Here is a 22,324-nt window from a genome sequence, read left to right on the forward strand (position 1 = left end):
TAGTAATAATGTATTTGAATATTTAATATATTATAACCAAAATGTGACTGTATTTTACAAAATACTTGTCCATTAGAACACTAGCCAAGATAGGTCACTTTGTAAAGGCCAGTTTTATATTCTTGGATACATTAAAATGAGTGCAGTGTGCCACGTCATTGTAACTTCTGTAATGTTAGACAGGCACGGGTGAAAGGTCAATATAATAAAAATAATAAATATATATAATGTATAATATTATGAGATTTAAGGTATTTAGACTAAACATTCGTGTTTTTATATTATAATTTGTAGTCATTCTTGAACAAAAAAATATAATTTATATTTATTTCCTAATTTTGTATGGTGGATACAAGGTCGGTAAAATTGTCCGAACCCGTACAGAGATTTGATAGTAAAAATAACAGATAAAATATAAAGTTTTTTCTTAAAAAATGTTTGATAATTATCTCTAGGTTGTAAAGATTTTGCATGTGAAATTTGAAAATTTTCTGACGTGTAAAAGTATTTTTAACCTTAAAATCAAAATTACATTGCACAACCAAGAGTCAACATTCAAAAAGAAACAAGCTTGAGAAAAACATTACTTAAAAAATCTTTGAACTTAATAAAGAAATCTGATATTTTGTGTACAAAAGCCTTGTAATGTTTAGTGATAATTGCAAAATTTTGGTGAAGATATGCTTACTGATATAAGAGCTATAGCATAAAAACTATAAAAGGACAAAATGGTTATGAGGTTAGTCCATGAGACCAAGCTTGTGCTGTGAAAGTTAAGCAAAAAAAGTAAATTAAAATGGAATAAATTCCACTAAGTTTGTTATGACTGAAGTTTTTCTGTAGAAGGTTGTATCGAGTGTTTAATAAGAATATAATGATCACTGTAGTGCAGATTTTACATTATGGTAATATTGAAATAGTGTATAGCCTCATAATAAAATAAAAAAAATTAAAACAAAACCTCAGTAATTTGATTTATAATATAATAATGATTGATTGAAATTACATTTAAATGTTGTTATATAAAAGTAAAATTATCACATAAATTGTACTAACTAACATTTATTTTTAGGGGTTTGAGGGTCAGATGAAGAGATATGTTTAGAGTTGGGCAAAGAAAAATATTTCTCTGTGCACTTAATACATTCATTTTTATAAACCTCATGTGGAAGATGGTATGATAAGGTTTTATATTGGTCTTCAACAAAACATAATAATAATAATAAGTACAATTACAGCATTATTATAATGTAGTAGTTTAATTCATCAATATCATTAAACTCTTTTGGTGTCTCTTAAATTTCTCATGAATTGTATTTAAAGTTGTTTATTCATCTGTTTATTTGTAAATTTATCATTATAATCAGATTATGGTAAAAGAATTAACTTTGCTACATTTGTTTATACTAAAGTGTGAAAGTCATTATATATCTAGTCATGTGGGGTTGTATGTTTTCCATAATTTATTGGATAAAATTAACCTAAAATATTTAGTGAGTTTTTGTTGTTACAGTATTGAAATTATTGTAATATACATAACTAATGTTTACTTCAAAAAGTATCTGTGTCTTCTTCTTTCATCACTGACAGTTAGTACAAATAGTACATTAGGTGTTAAAATTGTAGCTTGATTGGTCAACATGTCGACAGAAACTTAAGACGGAATTAGGAATTGGTTTGAAAAAAAAAATTAAAACTTCAGAGTTCAAAAGTTGTAATAAAGCATATAAATTAAAGGAATTTCAAACTCAAATAAAAATTGGAATATGCTATTTCACCTTAAAAAACAAATATATTTTACTATTTAACTATCTAAAGGTTTGAGTAAAGAATAAGACCAGGTGTATTTGATTCTCTGAAGATTTGGTGTGCCTTTTTGCACTTATTATCTCTGATTTTCACAACTGAAAAGAATGCTTGTGGTACTTTGGTTTTCATGTCTTGTTGCTACTTTTTAGCGTGTGATATTGCTAATTTTTTTTCAAGTGAGGAATTGCATGTTTCATGTAAGGTGAAAAATATTTCAAGAGTGTTTGTTTAGACTTTGTTACAAAGGTTTAATAATACATTGTGAAAACTATACAATACATGTATGTCTATACATTGATTTATTTTACTATGATCATTTTTAATAAATTAGTTCCCCATTTGAGTATGTAAATTGTTGGTAAGCCATTCTGTTTCAAGTATTATTATTATATTTACTAAATGTATCTATGTGCTGTGGAAAAGCATTGATGGTTAAGTCATTTGAGCTTACTTTCGTGGCTCATGCAGAAAATGGTTGTGGTGACATGTAAATGAGATCCCATAAATGACCAATGTTATGAAATTAAATATATCTTATTATTAAATGATAGCTATTCTGTTTCTCTAGAGCATGTTTTTTTTTAATTTTTGTTTCTCAGCTTTAAAAGTTTTTAAAATGGAAAGAAAAAATTAGAAGTGAGTCTAATTGCAAGAAAAAATGCATTAAAGGAATACTTAATAATACAAAATTGGTTGATATTGACAAGTTTTTTTTTTTATGTAGTTTGCCATAGTGTTAATAGGTGCTGCTGGAAACAGTTTGTAATTGACAGTTATAAAAACTTTTGCTTTTAGCTAATTTTTAAAACAGGAAAATGATAGTAGGGTTTTGTGATGGAAATTAATTAGCACTAGTTATTTGTGAACCTACATATGTTTAAATAGTTACTTCTTAAGACTGATTTGATTACTGGAATTCGTTTAAATAATGCATAGTTTTTCAACACATTAACGTCAGTGTTTTTATTTTATAATATCAGAACTTTTGAAGGCAGTGATTTAAATTGTCATTTTTAGCTCTCTATGCTTGAAACATTTGATATTCAGGTTTAGTCTGAAATAAAAGTCTTTGATAGTACACCTAAAGTATGTGGACCTAAACTCTTTATATGAATTAAAAACCATAAAGTAGCAGATACAATGTGCATGTAACAGTACGTTTAGTATGAATTAAAATCTATCTGTCAGTAAACCTATGGTATATGTACCTGAACCCTTAAGACAAAATAAAAACCACATGACAGTAGATCCGGCATATTTACCCGTTTCTGGTATTAGAACCCAAGTATACATAACTGTGTTCTTACAAAAGAATAAAAATCATCTTCTATTAGATCTAATATTATGTCTAAGCTTAGTTAGCTAATATATGTCATTAGCTGAATTGGCTACTGATTTTGAAGTTTAAGTAACCAAAATGCAAAAGAAAAAGCCAGTGCTGGCTTGCTGAGTGAAGGTAATTCAGTACTAACATCTTTTTCAGTTGTAAAAATATTCTGATTCTTAGCTATCATGCAGGTTTTGCATATATTTGAAGCATGGGTGTATTTTGAACCGTCCGCCTCGAATATGATAGTTTTATTTAGAGGACTTCTTGACAATAACTCTCAAACACATAGATCCAACATTTGAAGATCTTTTTTTGGCTTGCTCTGAGTTACTTTTGTTGAAAAAATCAAAAATGTTTATTTGCAATAAATTCTGATTAAAAGCTATTTGTAAATGTATTGCCTGCAACATTTATCGCACTTGGTAAAGTTATGAAAAGAACATTTAAATGCCTACCAACATTTCTAGCAACATTCATTTCACTTACTGGTTCAAGTCACTTTTCTGAAGTTGCGAGCGTTGTTTGATCTATGCTTCAGGGAGACTGACAATGGCTAGAACTGAACTGGGATTTTTTAAGAGGCTCAAATAAGCAAATTTAATTTCATGTAAATTGCCTGCTTGATTCTGAAATGATTAAAAATGAGATGAAACACACAGCTAATGATTGTCAGTGGTGACCATGATAATCAATAACTAAAGCCTAGTGAGATAGAGTATGTAGAAGTACAAAGTGCATTGTGTCCTTAACTACCATGTAGTTCCTAATTTGTATTCAAAAGTGTGCTACCAGCCAAAGGCATGTGGTTGCGAGATTACTAGACCAGCTTTGAATGCTTCAATAATTTTTTTGCCATATTTTTTTTTTATAATTCACTAGTGATGAAACAATGTTTTGGAATATGAAATTTTGTGGATCAAACATTTCCAAGTGTAGCCATATAAATGAGTAATTTTCATTACTGATAAGGTTTAATAAACTGCTTATATTGAATCCTGTATCATTGTAAAATTACAACAAGTTAAAGTTTATTAGTTGAATATGATTTATATATAGGTAAAACGTCATAGACTTTGTTCATAGCAGTCAATCCGATTACTAATATTATGTAACTAAATCCTTAAGTTTAGAAACTTGTAATCATTTCTATGCTTTTATATTTGCTAAACTCTTTTACTTTTGTGACCAAAGTTATTTGAAGGTAATGAAGATGGAGATACAGTGAGCCGAAATGATTTTGAGACACCAATCATTGCTCAGTGGATTAGGATTAATCCAACAAGGTGGCGTGACAGAATCTCCATGAGAATCGAATTATACGGTTGTAACTATGGTGAGATATTTTTGGTTATCTTGTATAGTTTTATATTTAGTGTAAGCAGACTTTATCATTGTTATCATGTTTTTAGCTATGGCATAGTGGCTCATAAAATGGCTACGAGTTTTTTTCAAGTACAAACTTTTAGCTCGCAGCTCTGTCATCTCTTGACCGATTTGAGATCTAATTACAGTTTTGGACTCAGAAGGTCACACCCTTTTGACTGATGTAGTTAACCATGTCCAAGGTCTCATAGATTAATTTATCCTGTCTAAAAGAATTTCAATTTGAGGGTTGGCTGGCAGAGATCCTGATGAATAATAAAATCAATTCGGGTAGACACGAGCCTCACGCTTGGTATTGCTGGTGCACAAATATATAACTAATAAAAAGGGAAAAAAAGGTCTCAAACTAATTTATCGTAATCCTGCATAAAAGAATTTCGAGTGTCGTGGATATTGAGGATTCTCGCTTGAGTAAAATATCTTCCCAAGTTCATGATGTCCAGAACCATCCCCAGTAAGCCTATGACTTGATCTATTTTATACAATACGATTACTAAATTACAGGTACTGATATATAAACAATCATCATAATATTGTCTAACTGACCAAAGTGTAAAACATATGCAATTGGGGTCCTAAAAGTACAGAGGATGAATAAAGTAACTTGAACGTTCATTCAATCTGGTATATACATGATCAATTATATGACCCTCTAAGTGTGTAGGTTCCTTCACCGTTTGAATCAGGTGATGGTCTTGTAATTTTGACATCAGTGAGCCTGCTCTTGTTGAAAGATCATAATGTAGATAGAAATCCTCACAAAGTACAGTTAATTTCAAAGGACGAATCATGTTTTTAATAGCTTCGTACCAGAAATCATTGTTGCAGGTTTGAGGTCGATACAATGTAATAATATCAACTGAATCACCTTTAAATTTCAACATTTGAAAGTAATCATGTACAGTGCAGGTGAATAAACCATTATATTCAGACCTTGTATACATTACTGTGCCTTTTCCTCGGCTTTTGCTTACTGTAGGTATCTTGTGATCTGGCAAGACAAAGTTTTGTTTCTTGTCATTTGATAGCAGCTTAGTTTCTGTTATGCAGATAATGTCACTTTTTAAGATTGTCATATCATTAAAGAGATCTTCATAGAGCTTGAATAAAGATTGGCAATTCAGCACTGATATTTTCATAGCATCCTCATTTTTAGTATTCCACTCTGTTCAAATGAGGTTAATGGCTTTCTCTTCCAGTCTTTGCTTCAGCATACGTTGATTGGTTACATTTGAATTTTGACTCGACAAACTTTGTAAAATATATTTGATTTAATTCCTGAACTTGACCCAAAATAACATAGGTTTGTGAGCTAGTGAAAACAGTACTTAAATCAGTTACAAGACTCATGGGCTTGGGTACAGTTTAGCCTTGCATTTTGTGAGCAGTGATGGCCCAGCAAAGTTTGATGGGGAAATTGAATCAATTTCACTTGAAATGATTGTTTATGGCCCATCTCTCATACACTGTCTTTGAATTCAATACGTTCAATTGGGATTACAGTTACATTCGGGTATTGTGCCACAAGGCTTCTATATTTTTATTCACAGCATAGTGACTCGTAGTATAGCTGAGTTTTTTTTTCAAGTACAAACTTTATCTCATAGCTCCATCTCTTGATGAATTTGAGATATAATTACAGCCATGGCACTTGAGGATTTTCTCCTATTTTTTAAATCTTTTATATTTAAAGTATTAATGGTTAATAAATGAAACAGATTTTGGTAGAAGAATGAAAATTTATACTTTAGTTACACATTTCAGTAAGAGTGATCATTATATAACTTTATAACAGACTATCAGAAATGATAAAACTACAACTAATTTTTATTAAATCATGCATTTTTTCTATGTTTAAAAAATCAAATTATTATTGTAAGTGTTGACATTTTGTGTAATATTTTCATATATGTGTTGGTCTTTAAAGCAGCTTGAAAGGACTACCCTCAGACAATGAGACATTGTATTTGTAACATTTGATATTAAAATCAAATTGAAAAAAGTGCTTTTTTTCAACATACACTAAAAGTCTTATTTATCTCATACACCTCAACTTGTAATATTGTATGATTAACTTGCATATCACCAGTTTAAAAGAAATATATTCTATGTATATTGAAAGGTTGTTTTTTGCTGTCTTAAAAATTTTGAGATTGACTAACATTCTTAATGAAATCAGTTTTATTAAAATATTAAGCATTTTAGAATTTTTTCATTTTTTCAGTTGCTGAATCCATTAATTTTGATGGCCAAAGTTATGTGTCAATGGACCTAAGTAAGAGAGTGGTTGCATCACAGGAGGATGTATTTAGGTTTCGTTTCCGAACGAATCATGCTGATGGCTTGATGTTATACAGTCGTGGTAGTCAAGGTGACTTCCTTGCCCTTCAGCTTGTGGGAAACCAACTAGTTTTGAACATGGATCTTGGTAGGTGACAACTTTAATATTGCAGCTTCATTTCACTAACCAACTGCTTGTGGGAACTTTTTTTATAATGTTTACATTGGTGAATTACAGAGAGTTGAATATGTTATGTTGAAGCCATTTTGAATATACAATTCAACAAATCACATGATAATCACAGCTTATATAAAATCATGGTGGAACATAATTTATAAGAACTACATTTTTTGGTAGCTTAGCATTTTGTAGGTATTGTAATGCAATAAAAAAAGATCACTTTTTGGAAGGGTATGTACAGCCATTTTTAACACAAAATATTTATAAGCTTAGATCTTAAAGGGTCACTATGACCACCCAGAAAGATATCTGCAACAAGTCTAACCTCAGCTCTGGTGAAGTGCAATGTCTTGTAGCAGGTGAATATCCTGAACACAAAGGACAATGGCTAAAGCTGTACATGAGCCCTAGGCAATGGTATGTAACACAATCAAGGATTTCCATATGGAAAAGCAATACAAGTCACAAATACACAGGTTGCTTCTTTGTCATATTTGTTCAACCATTGCATACCTCAAGTAGCCTGAAAAAAGAAATGGGTATTCCATATGTAGACCTATTGAACTATGGAAAAAGATGATGGGAAACTACCACCCAGATACAATAAATGGATTATGAAAAGCAAGCGAGGAGGAGTGGGTGTGCTTTGGGCATGATATCTTATGATGTATGCTTTTGCAATTGGAAACTATGCTGCAGGACTATTGTTATTGTTGTCAAACAGAACATGACCAGATATGGCGACATGGACTATAACAATATGGTCAGGCTTCAAAATAATTTTAATATGAAGTACTCAAAGTAAGCTTTTTCGAGATGAACAGTAAGGTTTTTTTGTATGATTCTGGATAGATCGTATGATATCTTAAATACTTACACATTAAACTGAGCATATATATATGTATATGTATATTGTTCTAATTCCCATTAAGTCTTTCCATATAGAGTTGGTTGATGTGACTGATCTTCTAACCACAAAGTAACCATCAGAGTTTCCATACTATCACTTTTAATATATTTTGTGTATCTTTGGCAAGCTTTCAGTAAACATTACAAGTCTTGGATTTTGTAATTAAACATTTTTACTAAAGATTTGTCCGTGAATATGTGGAGTCAGAGTGTTGACTGGTCTGAGTGCAAAGTGATTTTCATATTAAGATTAGAAATACTTTCTTTCACCTGAAAAATTTCATATTTCATGTGCATATCCTCTAAAACCTCCTACATACATATCACACTTTTTTATTCTATCTGTTACTTTTTCTTCCCTAACTATACGATTTGGCTGACTTTCTAACCACCATAAAGAAAAAGTGAACTAAATTTAAATTACTCTTTTTTTTTTTCTTTCTAGAATGACTGCAGATTGTAACAGAAAACTACAGTTGTTTTTATTGAATAGCTTATGGCTTAAATAGTTTACATTTATTTATACTCAATTTTATTGTTTTATTGACCTTTGAACCATGTCTAACTAATAATCACACCACACAAGTTTTTTGTTTTTGTTTTATTTCATTTCAGGTTTAATCTGACACCTCAGTGTATTTTTTGGCAGACAGTAAATATAAGTCAAAAATTGTTAAATAAATATTGTTGCATAAACCAGCTTATTTTTTCATAGTTTGGTTTTCTCCTTGCAATTTAAAGTTCTTAAGAAATAATGCATTTATTATTATACTTTCAAAATTCCATGAGTAGTATATTATGAGCTCACAACGACTAATACATTAGAGATTTCAGTAGTTTGAAACGACTGATACCAGTAAGCAAGATATTGCTGCATTTTTTAGTTCAAGGCTGATTCATAAATGTTGTATACAGGTGGTATGTTTGTGTTTTTAGTACTTTAACTATGATCATAAATTTACAAAATATACTAAACTCTCCTGAAAATATTCATTTTTTTAAGTTTACAAAATTATAATTTACAACAAATACTTTTAACTATAAGTGCCTATCTCTTAATACTCTTGTAAATGTTACTTGCCAGGTGCTGATGTTTAGTGTCATATTTATTCATTGTTAAACATCCTAGAAATGGAGAACTAAAGTACCTTTTTATTAATTTCCCTGAAAGGGAGCTGAAGGCTGACTGGAGGGGTCACCTGTTTTAACCACTCGCACCACTGTTCAGTAGTATGTTGTCTGTCAGTCAGTAGACATATCATAAGGGATGCTTAATGTTGCAATTTGTACTGTCGTAATGTCAGTAAAATGTGTACATGCCATGAATCATGAGAAGAATTATGCATTCTCTTAGCTACAACATAGCATGACATATAAACCTGTGGAAGTACATCTAGTATGAATAATATTTATATTTATAAACCTTAAATATTTACATCCGAAATTACTGTTTTGGTAGTTCAATCAAGCTTCTTGTCACATTTTTGATCAAATTTCCTTTTTTTTTTCTTTAGGCCTGCTAGGTGTTAAATTGTGAATGGTAACATTTGTCTCGTGTTCATAAAAATGCATGATAAATTTACATTAATAACGTAAAATTGTGAAACGTCTCTAAGTCTTCAAAAGTATCCATGACATTTTTAGCAGTGCTAGTGTGGTAATTTTGTTCAAGAATTTCTGTAGTCTTAAGAAAACAAGTTCTGTTTCAAGATTCAGTACCTACTGATTCAAGATTAGTTAATGCCTTTTAAATAATCACTTATGAAAAATAATATCCAATCAGTTAGGCAAAGAACAGTAGTTCCCAGGATTTTTTAAACCTAAGTCCCCTTAAGTCTAACCATTTTTCCTCGTGTCTTCTCCAAATTGAGAATATAGGTCAGTAATCTATTTATTTTCTTACTTCTGTTATTAGCTACCTTAAAATTTTAAATGCTTCCAATGAACAGTTTATTTCAAGGCTGTTCTAATGTATTGTAGGAGGAGAAGGTATCATGACCAGTGTGAAGGTGGGCAGTTTGTTGGATGACAATCTCTGGCATGATGTTATGATTTCTCGATACCAAAGAGATGTAACCTTTAATGTTGATAGAGTGGTTGTAAGAGAACAGATTAGAGGGGATTTCACTCAACTGAATCTCAATAGTATGGTAAGCATGGAAAAATATGGAAACCTTATGTGCAAGTAATTTTTTATATTATGAAATAAAATTATGTATGGAAAAACATGCATCATAAAGTATTTTACATTACATTGTTGATATTTTAATATGTAAGCCTGACTAATTGTAAAATTAACCAATTTCTACATTATTTTGCATTTTTGTTGCTACTGTAAGCACTTTTTTATTGAGTTAGTTTATTTATTTATGTCTATTAATGTTTGTGAAACTATACTTATTCTGTGTTTTGTCATCATCCAAATGCTATGTACAGTTTTTAGATGTTTTTTTTTACTTTGTAGACAGTTGTTAATGATTTGGGCAATATTTGTATGAGGAGGGCTTTATTCCATTTAAATTCCCTTAGCTGGAAGTTGTAATAAGAATTTTGAGTGTTTTGTATACATGAAAAGTCTAGTTTTTAAAACAATTATATTGTTTTTTTGTTGCAAAACTTTGTTTTTTAGCAGGTTTTGAGTTATAGTTCTGCATAACTTTTACAAGAAATATATATAGATCGGCTAATTTTTTAATCAAATGTTTTTTGCTAAGCTCTGGAAACTAATAAATAATAAGATCATTGGATGTAAAAGTGTTTTGTAAAACTTGTGCTTTAAACTTAGGATAATTTTATGGTTAGTACTGAAGGTTTAGAAACTTTTTTTTTTCTTTTTCTATTATTTTAAGACCAAAAGTTTCTGTATAATTGAGCTGGGCGATTAACTTGATTAATTGACATGATCAATTATCTATGAGCATTGATCATGGCACATAAAATATTAAGTTAATCAAAATTATGATTAAATCAATTGTCAAAAAGTAATAAACTGATCAAAATTAGTGTTTCTTATTATTACTGTTTTTGGTTATTTCAACTATTCAAGTCACCAGAATATCATTATGATTTTTCATTATTATTTTTGATTAATTAAAAGATTTTTTCAACTCATTTGGTTAGTGTCATGACTCATGAAAATAATCAATTAATCAAAATTAGTGTTTACGATTATTCCACCTATCACATGAGAATAACAGATTGATTGAATGAAATTGATTGTGAACTCTACAATTAGTCAAAAAGTAACCACTAACTTCCCAGCTCTTTTGTATATTGTAAAACTACTTTAACAATTAGCAGAAGATAAACATTGCTCTTTGAGATGATGACAACAGTGTTAAATTAATAATTATTTTATATATGTGTGAGTGCATATTTTTACATTTTATTTCAGCCAGTTAATCTTTTTTTTTTTTCATCCCCTTAAAAGTTCTATATTGGAGGACTTCCAAACTTTAACCAGGATGGACTTGTTGTTGCTGCTAACTTTACTGGTTGTGTTGAGAATCTTTTCATTAACCACACCAATGTTGTTGCTGAACTTAAAGCTGATACTGGTTATTATTTTGAGAAACAAGGAGAAATATTTTATTCATGTCGGGTAAGTAACATAAGAAATTCTAGTAAAAACTTTAGCATTACAGCATATTCTTTAGGTATATCTGATAAAAGTACTCATTTTTACTTTAGTAAGATAAAATGTATATGTATAAAATATGTTATTGGATAATAGTAGTGAACAGTTTAAGTTATTTTGTACAATTTTTCACAATAAGCTGAAATTTGATTAAAAAAGTTTTAGTCATGCTTATTTTAGTAATGAAATTTTTGTAAAACAAAAATTAATGCAATGAAAAGTATTTTTGAGTTTAGTAAACTAATATAAAAAAGTTGTTTTAAAATGTCAAAATACCATAAGAAGAGCACTATGGTGTTTAACTGATTATGGACATCAAAATTGTGATTAAAAATCAGAAAAACAAATACTAAATATAACAACAAATAATGAGTTGAAAATTTCACCAGAGAGAGTAAAGTATAAAATACTTATTACATTATTGTTAATATGCAACTTTTCATGTGGGTGCTCATCCTCAGATACAAGTTGTTAACTCTTTCCATATGGATATCTTTGTCTGCACATGTCATGAGGTTTTACTGAGTAACATTCGAAATTTAATTAAACTACTTTATTATCATGGTATATGAATGAACTTGACATAAAAAACGTGATTAATAAATCAAATTTTGATATTATGTAAGTTACAAGTTCTTAATTTTATTAGGAAATGTTTAAAAAAACCTTCAATCTCACACTACTGTGAAAATTGTGACATTTGCTCTCTAGGTACCTCCTATTCTCTAACTTAAGTACCACCCCTCGAAAAAGTGTGAAATTTAATGTAAATTATTCATTATAATATTATTATCACTCAGGCAGAGAATAATATTTATAGCCTTCAATCTTATTTGGTTACAGAGCCATAAAATAGAAAAGCTCTGACCCCTCTTGCCATGCCCACCTCTCACATCCTATTCATGTTACATTGTCTATTTTGATTCCAGTTCAGACTTTATTCTTTTGGGAAACACATTGATGAGCTTAGCTGAATTTTTAATGGCTCTTATTGCATAGTTAAAAAGCCAGAAAAATTGTGACAATTATTGATGTTGTCTGCTTTTTACATATTATTATTCTGGGTTTGTAGGTGCATTATTTAATTCAATACAAAATTATATAGTGTAGTTGTACCTTTAGTATATAAAATTAGGGTTAAGTTTCATGGACAGTCGACAATAAAACATAGATCCAAGTAAGCATCATATTTCTTGTTTTTCTTGAGTATTCTATAATTATTACTATAAAAGTGATGAAAAACTAGAAATATAGCACTTATCTAGGTCTTCCTTTTTTGTTTTGTTGTTGACTGTCATTGAAACTTAAGCCTACTTTTTTATACTAATGGTTTTATCACACTAACTAATTTTCTGTTTTTTTAGGTCCTGCACTTCAGAACACAGAATAATAACATATAAAAAGCAGACAATGTCCTATAACTATCATAATTTTTCTGGCTTTCTAACTATGCGATAAGAGCCATTCAAAATTGAGCTATGCTTGTCTACGTTTTTCATATGGGAATAAAGTTTGAACTGGAAGTGAAATAGAAAATTCTTTGTACAGAAAACAGTGTAATATAATATGTCATTTGATAAATTAAAATTTGACTTTCCATTGGCTTTAAATAATATAGTATAAAACGTCAGAGAAAACTATTGGCAATTTGTGAAATAGAGAATGTGATGGGTGGGTGTGACAAAATGGATCTGATATTGTATTTTATGGCTCTGTAACCAAATAAGATTGAAGGCTATAAATTTATGCTTTGTCTGAGTAATATCTATACTATAATAAGTAATTTATGTTAAATTTCATACTTCTTGGAGGGGTGGTAAATAAATTAGAGAAGAGGGAAGAACTAGAGAACAAATTTCACAGTTCTAATACTAGGAAAGATTGAGGATTTTATAAAATATTTCCTTATAAAATTAAAAACGTAATACTTAAATAATATTAAAAGTTGATTTATTAACTATGTTTTAATGCCAAGTTTATTCATATACATAGATAATAAAGTACTTTAATTAAATTTTGAATGTAACTCTGTAAAAGGTTGTAACATGCACACTTTAACCCACACCCATGCACGTAGGATTAGATTTAAAAAAAAACATTTTATGTTATATGATCATTTATTTTTAGAAATAAGTGTATTTGACTAGCTGTCTGTGCAAAGTTCTGGAGAGGATGGTTAATGCTTTTCATGTCTGGTTCCTTGACTTAATAAACAACCTCTTCTCCAACACCCAATGTGTTTCTAAACACACTGATCCACCATAGACCATCTTATTTGAGAAGAAGATATCAATTAGGAAAACTTTTTTTAAATATGGAGCATCGTGTTTCTATCGTTTTTTTATATTGAGAATGCTTATGTCACAACATGGAGATTTGGTGTATTACAGGACCTTTATTCATATGGAATATATGGCTATTTACATATTTTGTCTGTAATTTTTTGTATCAGAAATTTTATTCTATATTTTCACAGGAGCTCATAGAGCCTCAAGGTTGTTTTTTAAGTATCACATGTTTTAATATTGAGATCAGTGCCATGACTTAATGCCTTCAGACTTCCTGTTGGTCTATAAATATGAGGTACATTGAGAGGTAGCTCTAAAATGCCCTAAATAAATTTTGTGAGTGAACCATTGCAAATGGTTAAAAAAAAATTTCTATTTAAAAGTGTTTGCTTCCATTGCTGATGTCAGCAGGGATTGCACTCCAATCCCAAGTTCTATCTGGGGAATGCACAAATTCCTGTGGTGGCTGATACAATAAGCTGACTTTTATACCACACAAAAAGTAGCTTAAACTCAAGTATACAAGGCACTGAACATCCTCTGGGTCCTCTCTTTTACCTCTTGGGGAGTGTGACACTCAAGTCACAATTGTTTACATATTGTTTTTTTGACAATTCTAAGGTACTGAGTGATAGTACCATTTTAGACATCTTTGGGTATCTTTTTGACATTGGGCAGTATCTTTGTCAGTGATGACACTTTCCAGGTTGATTGTGTTTTTTAGTTTTTTAGAGGCCATGGGCTTTTTTAATTGTATTTAACATTTTAATGTTATATAAAATAACTTTTCTGTTTTACACTTTTATAATTTTCATTATTTTATTGTACTTGTTCAAAAAACAAGAGATAATTAACTGATTGTGCGGCACAAAAAAAACTCCAAAACAAATCAAGTAATCATTTCTGACGATGAATGAGCAGGAGCCCAGTCTTTCATAAAATTGCTTTGTCTGGAAGCTGGTCATTGACAAAGACACCTAGAAAGCCTTGCTTGAATTTGAAGTATCAAGCTTTAGTTGCATATCTGTGATCATCCAGTTTCCAAAATGCACCCTACGTCATTTAGTAATTACATCAGAGACTTAAACTAGAGCTGTATTTTTAATCATTCAGTACATTTCAGTAAATAAATTATACAGTTTGAAATTTAAAATTTTAAAATTATCTTTGCATGAGACTGTACTTGTTTGAATAGACTAAGAGGTTACTAAATGTTTATTGAATATTTTATCTTGCCTTGTGGAAAAGATATGATTTCATTTCCCTAACACTTATTCTACTCTTCTGTTTTTTAGTATGAGCAGGTGATTCCAGTAACATTCACTACATCAGAATCACACATCAAAGTGATTGGTTACATGCAAAGAACTATGAACTCAAGTTTTGATTTTCGCACCTTCAATGAAAAGGGCATGTTGCTGTACAACAAATTCTCTGTTGAAGGTTTTGTAAAGGTTAGTGTCCTGCTATAGATGTTAGATATCATGTTTCAAAAAACAAATAGGGGTACTAATAAGTAAATTAACTGTAGTATATTTTTTATGTTTTAGTTAAATCTATAAAATCTTAATACTAACAAGAACTTTCACTTGTTTAGTAGGTAAGTGTATAAGAACAATAAATATGTGTGTTCACTGTGTACAACTTGCTTATATATAGGGTATGACTTTTCAACAATCTATCACTTTTAGGAACATTTTTTGTAATTTACAACAGGTATCAAGTGTTGTATGTAATAAACAAGTCAGAGTTCATCACAATATGAGTCCATGTTGGTGACAGTTTCTTGTCATCCTTTCAATGTTTTGCTTTAAGTGTATAGTCAGTATTGCAAGCAGAATGTACAGATATTTACACAGTGATGTGAAGCAGTAATGCTTCCTACATAATCTACATTGATTACTTTACTTAGTGTACATAGATCAGTGATTTTCAATTTTTTTTAATCCACAGAACTCTTCTGATGTCATATTTGTGTTCACAGCATTCATTAAAAAAGATGTTACTGCAATATTATATCAATAATTCCAGGCAGAGTACATAGGTTTAATGCAGCTATATATCCACACACATACATGCAAAGCATGAATAATTTCTCGAGCCAGTTAAACTGGAACACACTCGCACATAACGAGAAGTGTGCTCTTTCAAATATTAAAAGTTTACATGATTCAAGTACCTAGTCTTAAATTTTAATTTAAAACAGTGCAGTAATTTATTGGTATGTTGTGTCATTATGAAACCTGCTATACTAATAAAGAAATATTATGGTTGCGATTATGTGACTTTACATATTAGAATAAGTGGAACTCTTGCATTTCACTGAACATGTTAATGTACATTATGTTTAATTATATAATTGTATGATTGAACATATGAATTATGCTAATGTTGCAAGAGCACAGCAGACATAGAGTATATGAGCAAGTAATTAGCTTTGCACTAAAAGCACAACATGTTACTTTGTTGGTTAATTGTCATTAGATGAAGACATTACAGTTAGAAAATAAAATGATTAATGAACATCAGTAAACTTGATTTAAGGACAATAAGAGATACATTCGTCCACCTGTATTGTCCCATCCACAAAAATAAAACTCAAAAAGCCTGTTGTCCTTGTCATTCAAATGTTTATTAAGCTTTTCCATCACATCCGAAGGCAACCCATTCAAAAGGCTAGCTGCCCTTTTAGAAAAATAAAACTGCCAAAAAATTTATATTTATGTCCTCTAGTCCTATCATTCTCATCATAAAGTGCAAAAAAATATGCAGCATCTGTACTATCAATACCTTTAACAATCTCAAACACTTCAATCATATCTCCTCTAATTCTTATTTTTTAAGAGAAAACATTTTCAAAGGTCTTAACTGGTCCTTGTATGACAACCTTTCCATCCCAGGTATCATCCTAATAGCTCTCCTCAGAACCTTCTCCAACAAATCAATGTCCTTTCTAATACAGGAGCCAAAGGTTTGAACACATTACTCTTAATGTGGCCTAACTAGTAACATTATATATTTAGACAATATTTCTGTAGATATAATCTAAAATTCTACCACTGACAACAGCACTTTGATTCGATAGCTTAAGAGACTGGTGAACCAGAATATCAAGATATTTTTCATCCATGACACTATTAAGGCTATTCCCATCAAAATTATTCTCTTATTTCAAACTGTAATATCTCACACACATTACCTTGCATTTACTATAATTAAAAGACATCTACCATTTATTTGCCCAACTCTCCAAATAATCCAAATCCTTTTGTAAGGCAGAAGTATCCTCCTCGCAGCCAGCACATCCAAAATCTTTATCATCAAGAAATTCAAATAATGTATTGATCGTTCTTTCATCTGCATCATTAAGGTAAATCAAAAAGAGCAAAGATCCTAACACTGAACCCTGAGGAACCCCATTCGTGACATTAATCCAGTTTGACTGAACTCCATTTATAACTACCTTTGGTTTCCTCCATCCAACCACTTTTCTATCCAGTAAGCCAACATATACCTCACAGAGACAATTTTAACAAGCCTTTTATGTGAACCCTCATAAATGCTTTCGGAAAATCCAAATACACCAAATCCACACCGTTTCTCTCCTATAAATAAGCAGTAGAAATGAATTTGCAAAGGATCTTTTATAACGCTCAAAAACTTTCCCACCACTGATTTTTAAAAACTAGGTGTCTAAATATAATATTTTCTTGAATTAATAAATGTTTCTGTTTGATATTTTTAAAGGTAGACATATATATTTTATGCCTGGGTAGTTATTTACAATCACAGTTTGTTTTAATGATGAGGTTTTCTCCTTTGCTTGATCTTCGAGAAATTAATTAGTGATTTTCTTTCTAGCAGCAATTTGAACAATACAAATAAATTAACTAACACACGTTAGCTCCTTTACTTTAATTGTTTGGTTTACTGTTAATGTTTATAATTGGATTAGATAAAACTACTCAAAGTAACAGTAAGAAAGTAGAAGCCCACTTTTTTTTTTCTGAAAGCTCTAAATAGAGGAATCCTTTTAATCATATTGCCATGGGTACCTTTTACTGCGCATAACACAAGGTTTTAGTGTCTTACATTTATAATTTTATTAAACTACTTTTTGTTTATGTTATACCAATTAGATCACTACAAGATTACAACATACCATGTACTGCTGTGAGGCTTAGTTAGTTTCATCCCCCGTGAAAGTAACATTTTGGGGAAAGAATTTTCTGGTTTAGCTAATAAAATTGCCACCAGGTTAACCCAAAAAATGTTTTTTTAATGTACTGACAATTTACACTGGTTTTGTTTCTGTTGTAAGCAATCATTTCCTGAAATCTCTTGACTTGTGTATGTAAGATAGTAGCAGTGAAGTCTGTACCTTCAGTGGTCAGATGAGTTTCTGAGAACCACCTAAAATTTTACATGTGTTTTAGCTTGCTGAATTCTCCATTAAAATGTTATAATTATTTGTTAATGTATATTAATTGCTTAATTTTGAGTAGAGAATTTCATTTGAAAAATGACAAAACATCTCTTACCACATGACAAAAAACATAATGTTTTACATTTATTTGATATATGGAAGAGTGTAAGCTTTAGTATGTTAAAATACTCAAAAAAAAAGGCAAGGAAATAAGCAAACCAGAAACACACATATGAGAAATAAAGAATAGTATAGGGGTTCTAATAAGCATTACTGAGTTGGTTCATGGCCAGTTAGAAATAAAAAATTAGATTTCCTTTTGGAATTTAAAAATGTTTATAAGTAAAACAATACTTCGAGCAAGCTTCCATTTGAAATTTACTCTAGCATTAGGCATATATTTGTTGATTTTGTTTTCTACAAAATGTTTATAACAAAATATTACCATTCTGTTAGATTTTTCTTGATGGTGGAAAAATTAAATTTGAAATAAAAGGAAAAGGAACTCCTCAAGTCATAATTGAACCTTTTGATGGTGAGTATGAATGGACACATCCCAGATGCCAATTGTTGTAACATAATTAATAAATCCTTGGATGAGCATAATAAACCACATTCTTAAAATACAACATTAACATATGCAAAAATGGCTTACCACTATTAATTTTATTTTGCTTTTAAAACAGGTATTTATTTAAATAATTTTCATAAGATTCTATATTCTTTTTGCTATTAGACTGTATATTAGTTCCAGAAAATCATTAGTTTAGCAAAAACATAAAGTTTTGTACCTGGGGACAAGGACGTACAAGAATGTAATCTACCATTCAGAACTTGTATTGGTCAAGGTTAGCCAGTATGATGTAGTACTTGTTTATTGTTCTTGAGCAAGGTCTTTCCATGGTTGAGTGTATTTGGAAATAATGGCCTGATTAGCCAAGTATGCAAGAAAAAAAAAAAAAAATTCAATGTGAGAGTAGATGAGTTTCTAAGAAAATATTCTGAATAATCCAAAATCCCTTTAGAAACACCTAGAATTGTATACTTTGCTTCGACCTATCCCGGGTAAATTGGTTGGGAAATATTAGTACCTCCAACTAGTTAAACTTGGAAGAGTTGGCTGAGGCTAAATATAGGTCAAGCTTTTTCATCAGTAAAAATTGGTGAAATGAAAACATCAACGAGTTTGGAAATGGTTATGATGAGTTAAAACTATGGAGGAAAATAATTAATATTTGTTTGTTAAAATCAGACAGTCTACTAGAGTTTCTAATTCTGATCAAAAATAACTTCAAAACATCATTCTAATAATTAAATGGCATATTATCTCCTTGTAAAATAAATATTTCTCTATCTCATCACACAATGACATATGGAAAAACATGTTTAAAAAGCAAGAGGAAGAAGCTATGGGTTATGTGATAATATTTCATCATCTGTGATGGCTAAAACATTAATGATTTGACATCCTTTTAATAATTTTGAAAATTTTCTTGTGAAGTTAAACACTTATCAATAATTAACACTAAGTTATAATAACTAAGTTATAATGCAGGCAGATAATGAATGCTTATGGATGTTTCATTGTTACTCTCAAAAAAATGAGTTAAGAAGTTTGGTGGTTATATTCCATGTGAGAGGCTTTATAATTGAAAATTTGACAGGAACGACTTGTACTCTTTGATAGCTTGATGATAGAGCAGTGACCTTGTTAGCATTGGTTCTGGGTTCAAGCTCAGTCCCAGAATTACTTTTTACATCTCAGTTTTTCACATGAGGTTTGTAATAGTAATTATTATGATATACTATTACCATTTCATTAATATTCAATAAAAGAGATGATTTGGTTGTATTCTTTTTGTTTACTGTATAATATGAAAAAATGGCATAAAAGTTTTAAAACTGTTTTTATTTTCAGTGTAATTATTCTATCCCTTTTCTAACCTTTTAAATTTTTTGTATTATATTGTTTTTTATCTTTTTTTTTTAAGGTAAAATATATTTCTTTTGATATATAATTAAAGTAACTGGTGAAACAATGTTAATTTAAGTAAAAAATGTGTTCTAGTTGATAACTATGAGCCTTGATCAAATATTTAACATTATCTTTCATGTGTAGAATGCACACCTGCATTTCAGATTTTTAATTAGAGTTAGAGTATAGGTATAGTAGGCAATGGCAAAATATCGCAATAACTCGCATCCTTTTTCATTGTTAAGTTGAACATAATAAAATAACTTATAATTTATGCAAAATAATCTATACTTGTTAAATAGAAGTTAACTAAAAACATTATATAGTCTGACTTGATGTCATTTTGAAACGTCAGGCTCTATCCAAATCTTAGTCAGCTTCAGGGTGTTTTTTTTTTATGATTCATAGCTGGAACTAGAGACTACTGTAATTGGTGAAGTAAAACATCAAATAAAATATGTTAATGAATATGTATAAAGTCAAAACTGATTGGGTATATAAAATGGAACTTCTTGATCAACATTGAATACATTTTAGAATTGTCACAAATTAAAAACTAAAGTGAAACTAAATCAAATTATCTTAATTTTCTTAAGGTGAAACTTGATACTATTTAGTTAGTGTTCTCTATGTTTCATGCAATTTCACCTTTCTGGCCTGGAGAGGGTTTAATACAGTATCATCATTGTTTGGTTTTGTGCTTGTAAATGTAACTTGTAATAGGAAAATTTAAATTACACCAGGCAACAAAAAATTTTCTCTGCAACTAGAAAAAAAAAGGCAAATGTCTCTGAGTAAATGACAATGCTGATTCTAAAAATCATCTTTAAAATTACTGACCATCTCTAGTTTTTGGGTTATGATAGATTTATTCTAAATATTCTTGTATATCATAAAAATAACTTTTTCTTTAATAACTTTATTTATTCATTGAAAATTCCATTTAAGAATGTTCAAAAACAATACATAATAATAATAATAATACCAGTTTAAAAAAGCAATGAGTATGATAAGATTATATACTGAAAATACATTCAGATTATGTTCATAACTTTCATCATGGTATTGTTTGTTACAAAATACCCATGTTTGACTTGTTGCATATTTTGTGTATGTTTTCAATTTCACATTGTAAAAACCAATAGTAATCTCACATCATTGCAGGATTCCATCATCCTTGCTCTCACTGTTCAATTGTAGAGATATCTTGGTGTAAGCACTCACCATGCTCATTGCTCAATGCACTTAGATCATTTGGAAAGAAGACTAAATTGGAGTGTAAGAAGTGTTGAGAGTATAAACAAGATCTATATAAAATAATAAATAACACACGACGTTAAAATAGGTACACAATTAAAAACATTTTAATTAAGGTCAATGTATGACCACTATATATATTTTGACGTTGCAATTGAGTGAGTTGCAAGACGTAATTGTGTCTTGTATATACTTTTTTATATTAAATCAATCAGTCATATGATCTATGTACAGGTTTACAATTCCCGCGTGAACATTTTAGAGAAGATCGTCCCACATTTTTGCATAAATATTCTCCGGACCTTCATTTCTATTTAATAATACATGATATTTTTTATATTCAATTATTTCTAAGGACTCATGAATATTATTGGCTATAATACCTTTTGGTTGAGCTAATGTTACAGTTTTATCCCACAATACCATATGTTGTGTTGTTTCATATACATGTTCTGCTATGGCTGAATTTTTACCTTTCATTTTTTTACGTATCCATTAAAAGATATTTTAAATTACGTTTAGTCTGTCCAATATAAATGTTTCATTCACATTCAATTTTATAGATTCCTGTTTTTTTCCATTAACTGTATGTTATCTGTGGTATAACCTAAATTTTGCTTTATCTTATTAATCGGTTTAAATATAGGATAAAATATTTGTTGTTTTCTAAACACTTTAAATAAATTATTAGTTAAACCTGGAATATATGTCAAAATTAAAGCTTCACTTTTAATTTTTTCATAACTGGGTTTTAAAGTAATATTTTGATCAGTCATTACCACATTAGTGAATTTGTTGACAGCTCTATGTACAATAGTACTCAAGATCTATATATATATATATATATAT

At 29.7% G+C, this 22,324-nt stretch overlaps 1 protein-coding gene across 1 annotated transcript in view; it reads left to right on the forward strand.

Annotated features, from left to right (window-relative positions):
* The window catches only part of LOC106470295 (neurexin-4-like), a 65,860-nt gene that overhangs the window by 11,526 nt on the left and 32,010 nt on the right, over positions 1 to 22,324 (forward strand). Inside the window, 6 exon segments of the mRNA XM_022398900.1 lie at positions 4,331 to 4,472; positions 6,747 to 6,950; positions 9,873 to 10,042; positions 11,323 to 11,493; positions 15,113 to 15,271; positions 18,700 to 18,778. Of these exon segments, the coding sequence (XP_022254608.1) occupies positions 4,331 to 4,472; positions 6,747 to 6,950; positions 9,873 to 10,042; positions 11,323 to 11,493; positions 15,113 to 15,271; positions 18,700 to 18,778 (925 nt within the window).

This window comes from Limulus polyphemus, unplaced genomic scaffold (genome assembly GCF_000517525.1).
Source record: "Limulus polyphemus unplaced genomic scaffold, Limulus_polyphemus-2.1.2 Scaffold3928, whole genome shotgun sequence".
Lineage (NCBI taxonomy): Eukaryota > Metazoa > Arthropoda > Merostomata > Xiphosura > Limulidae > Limulus > Limulus polyphemus.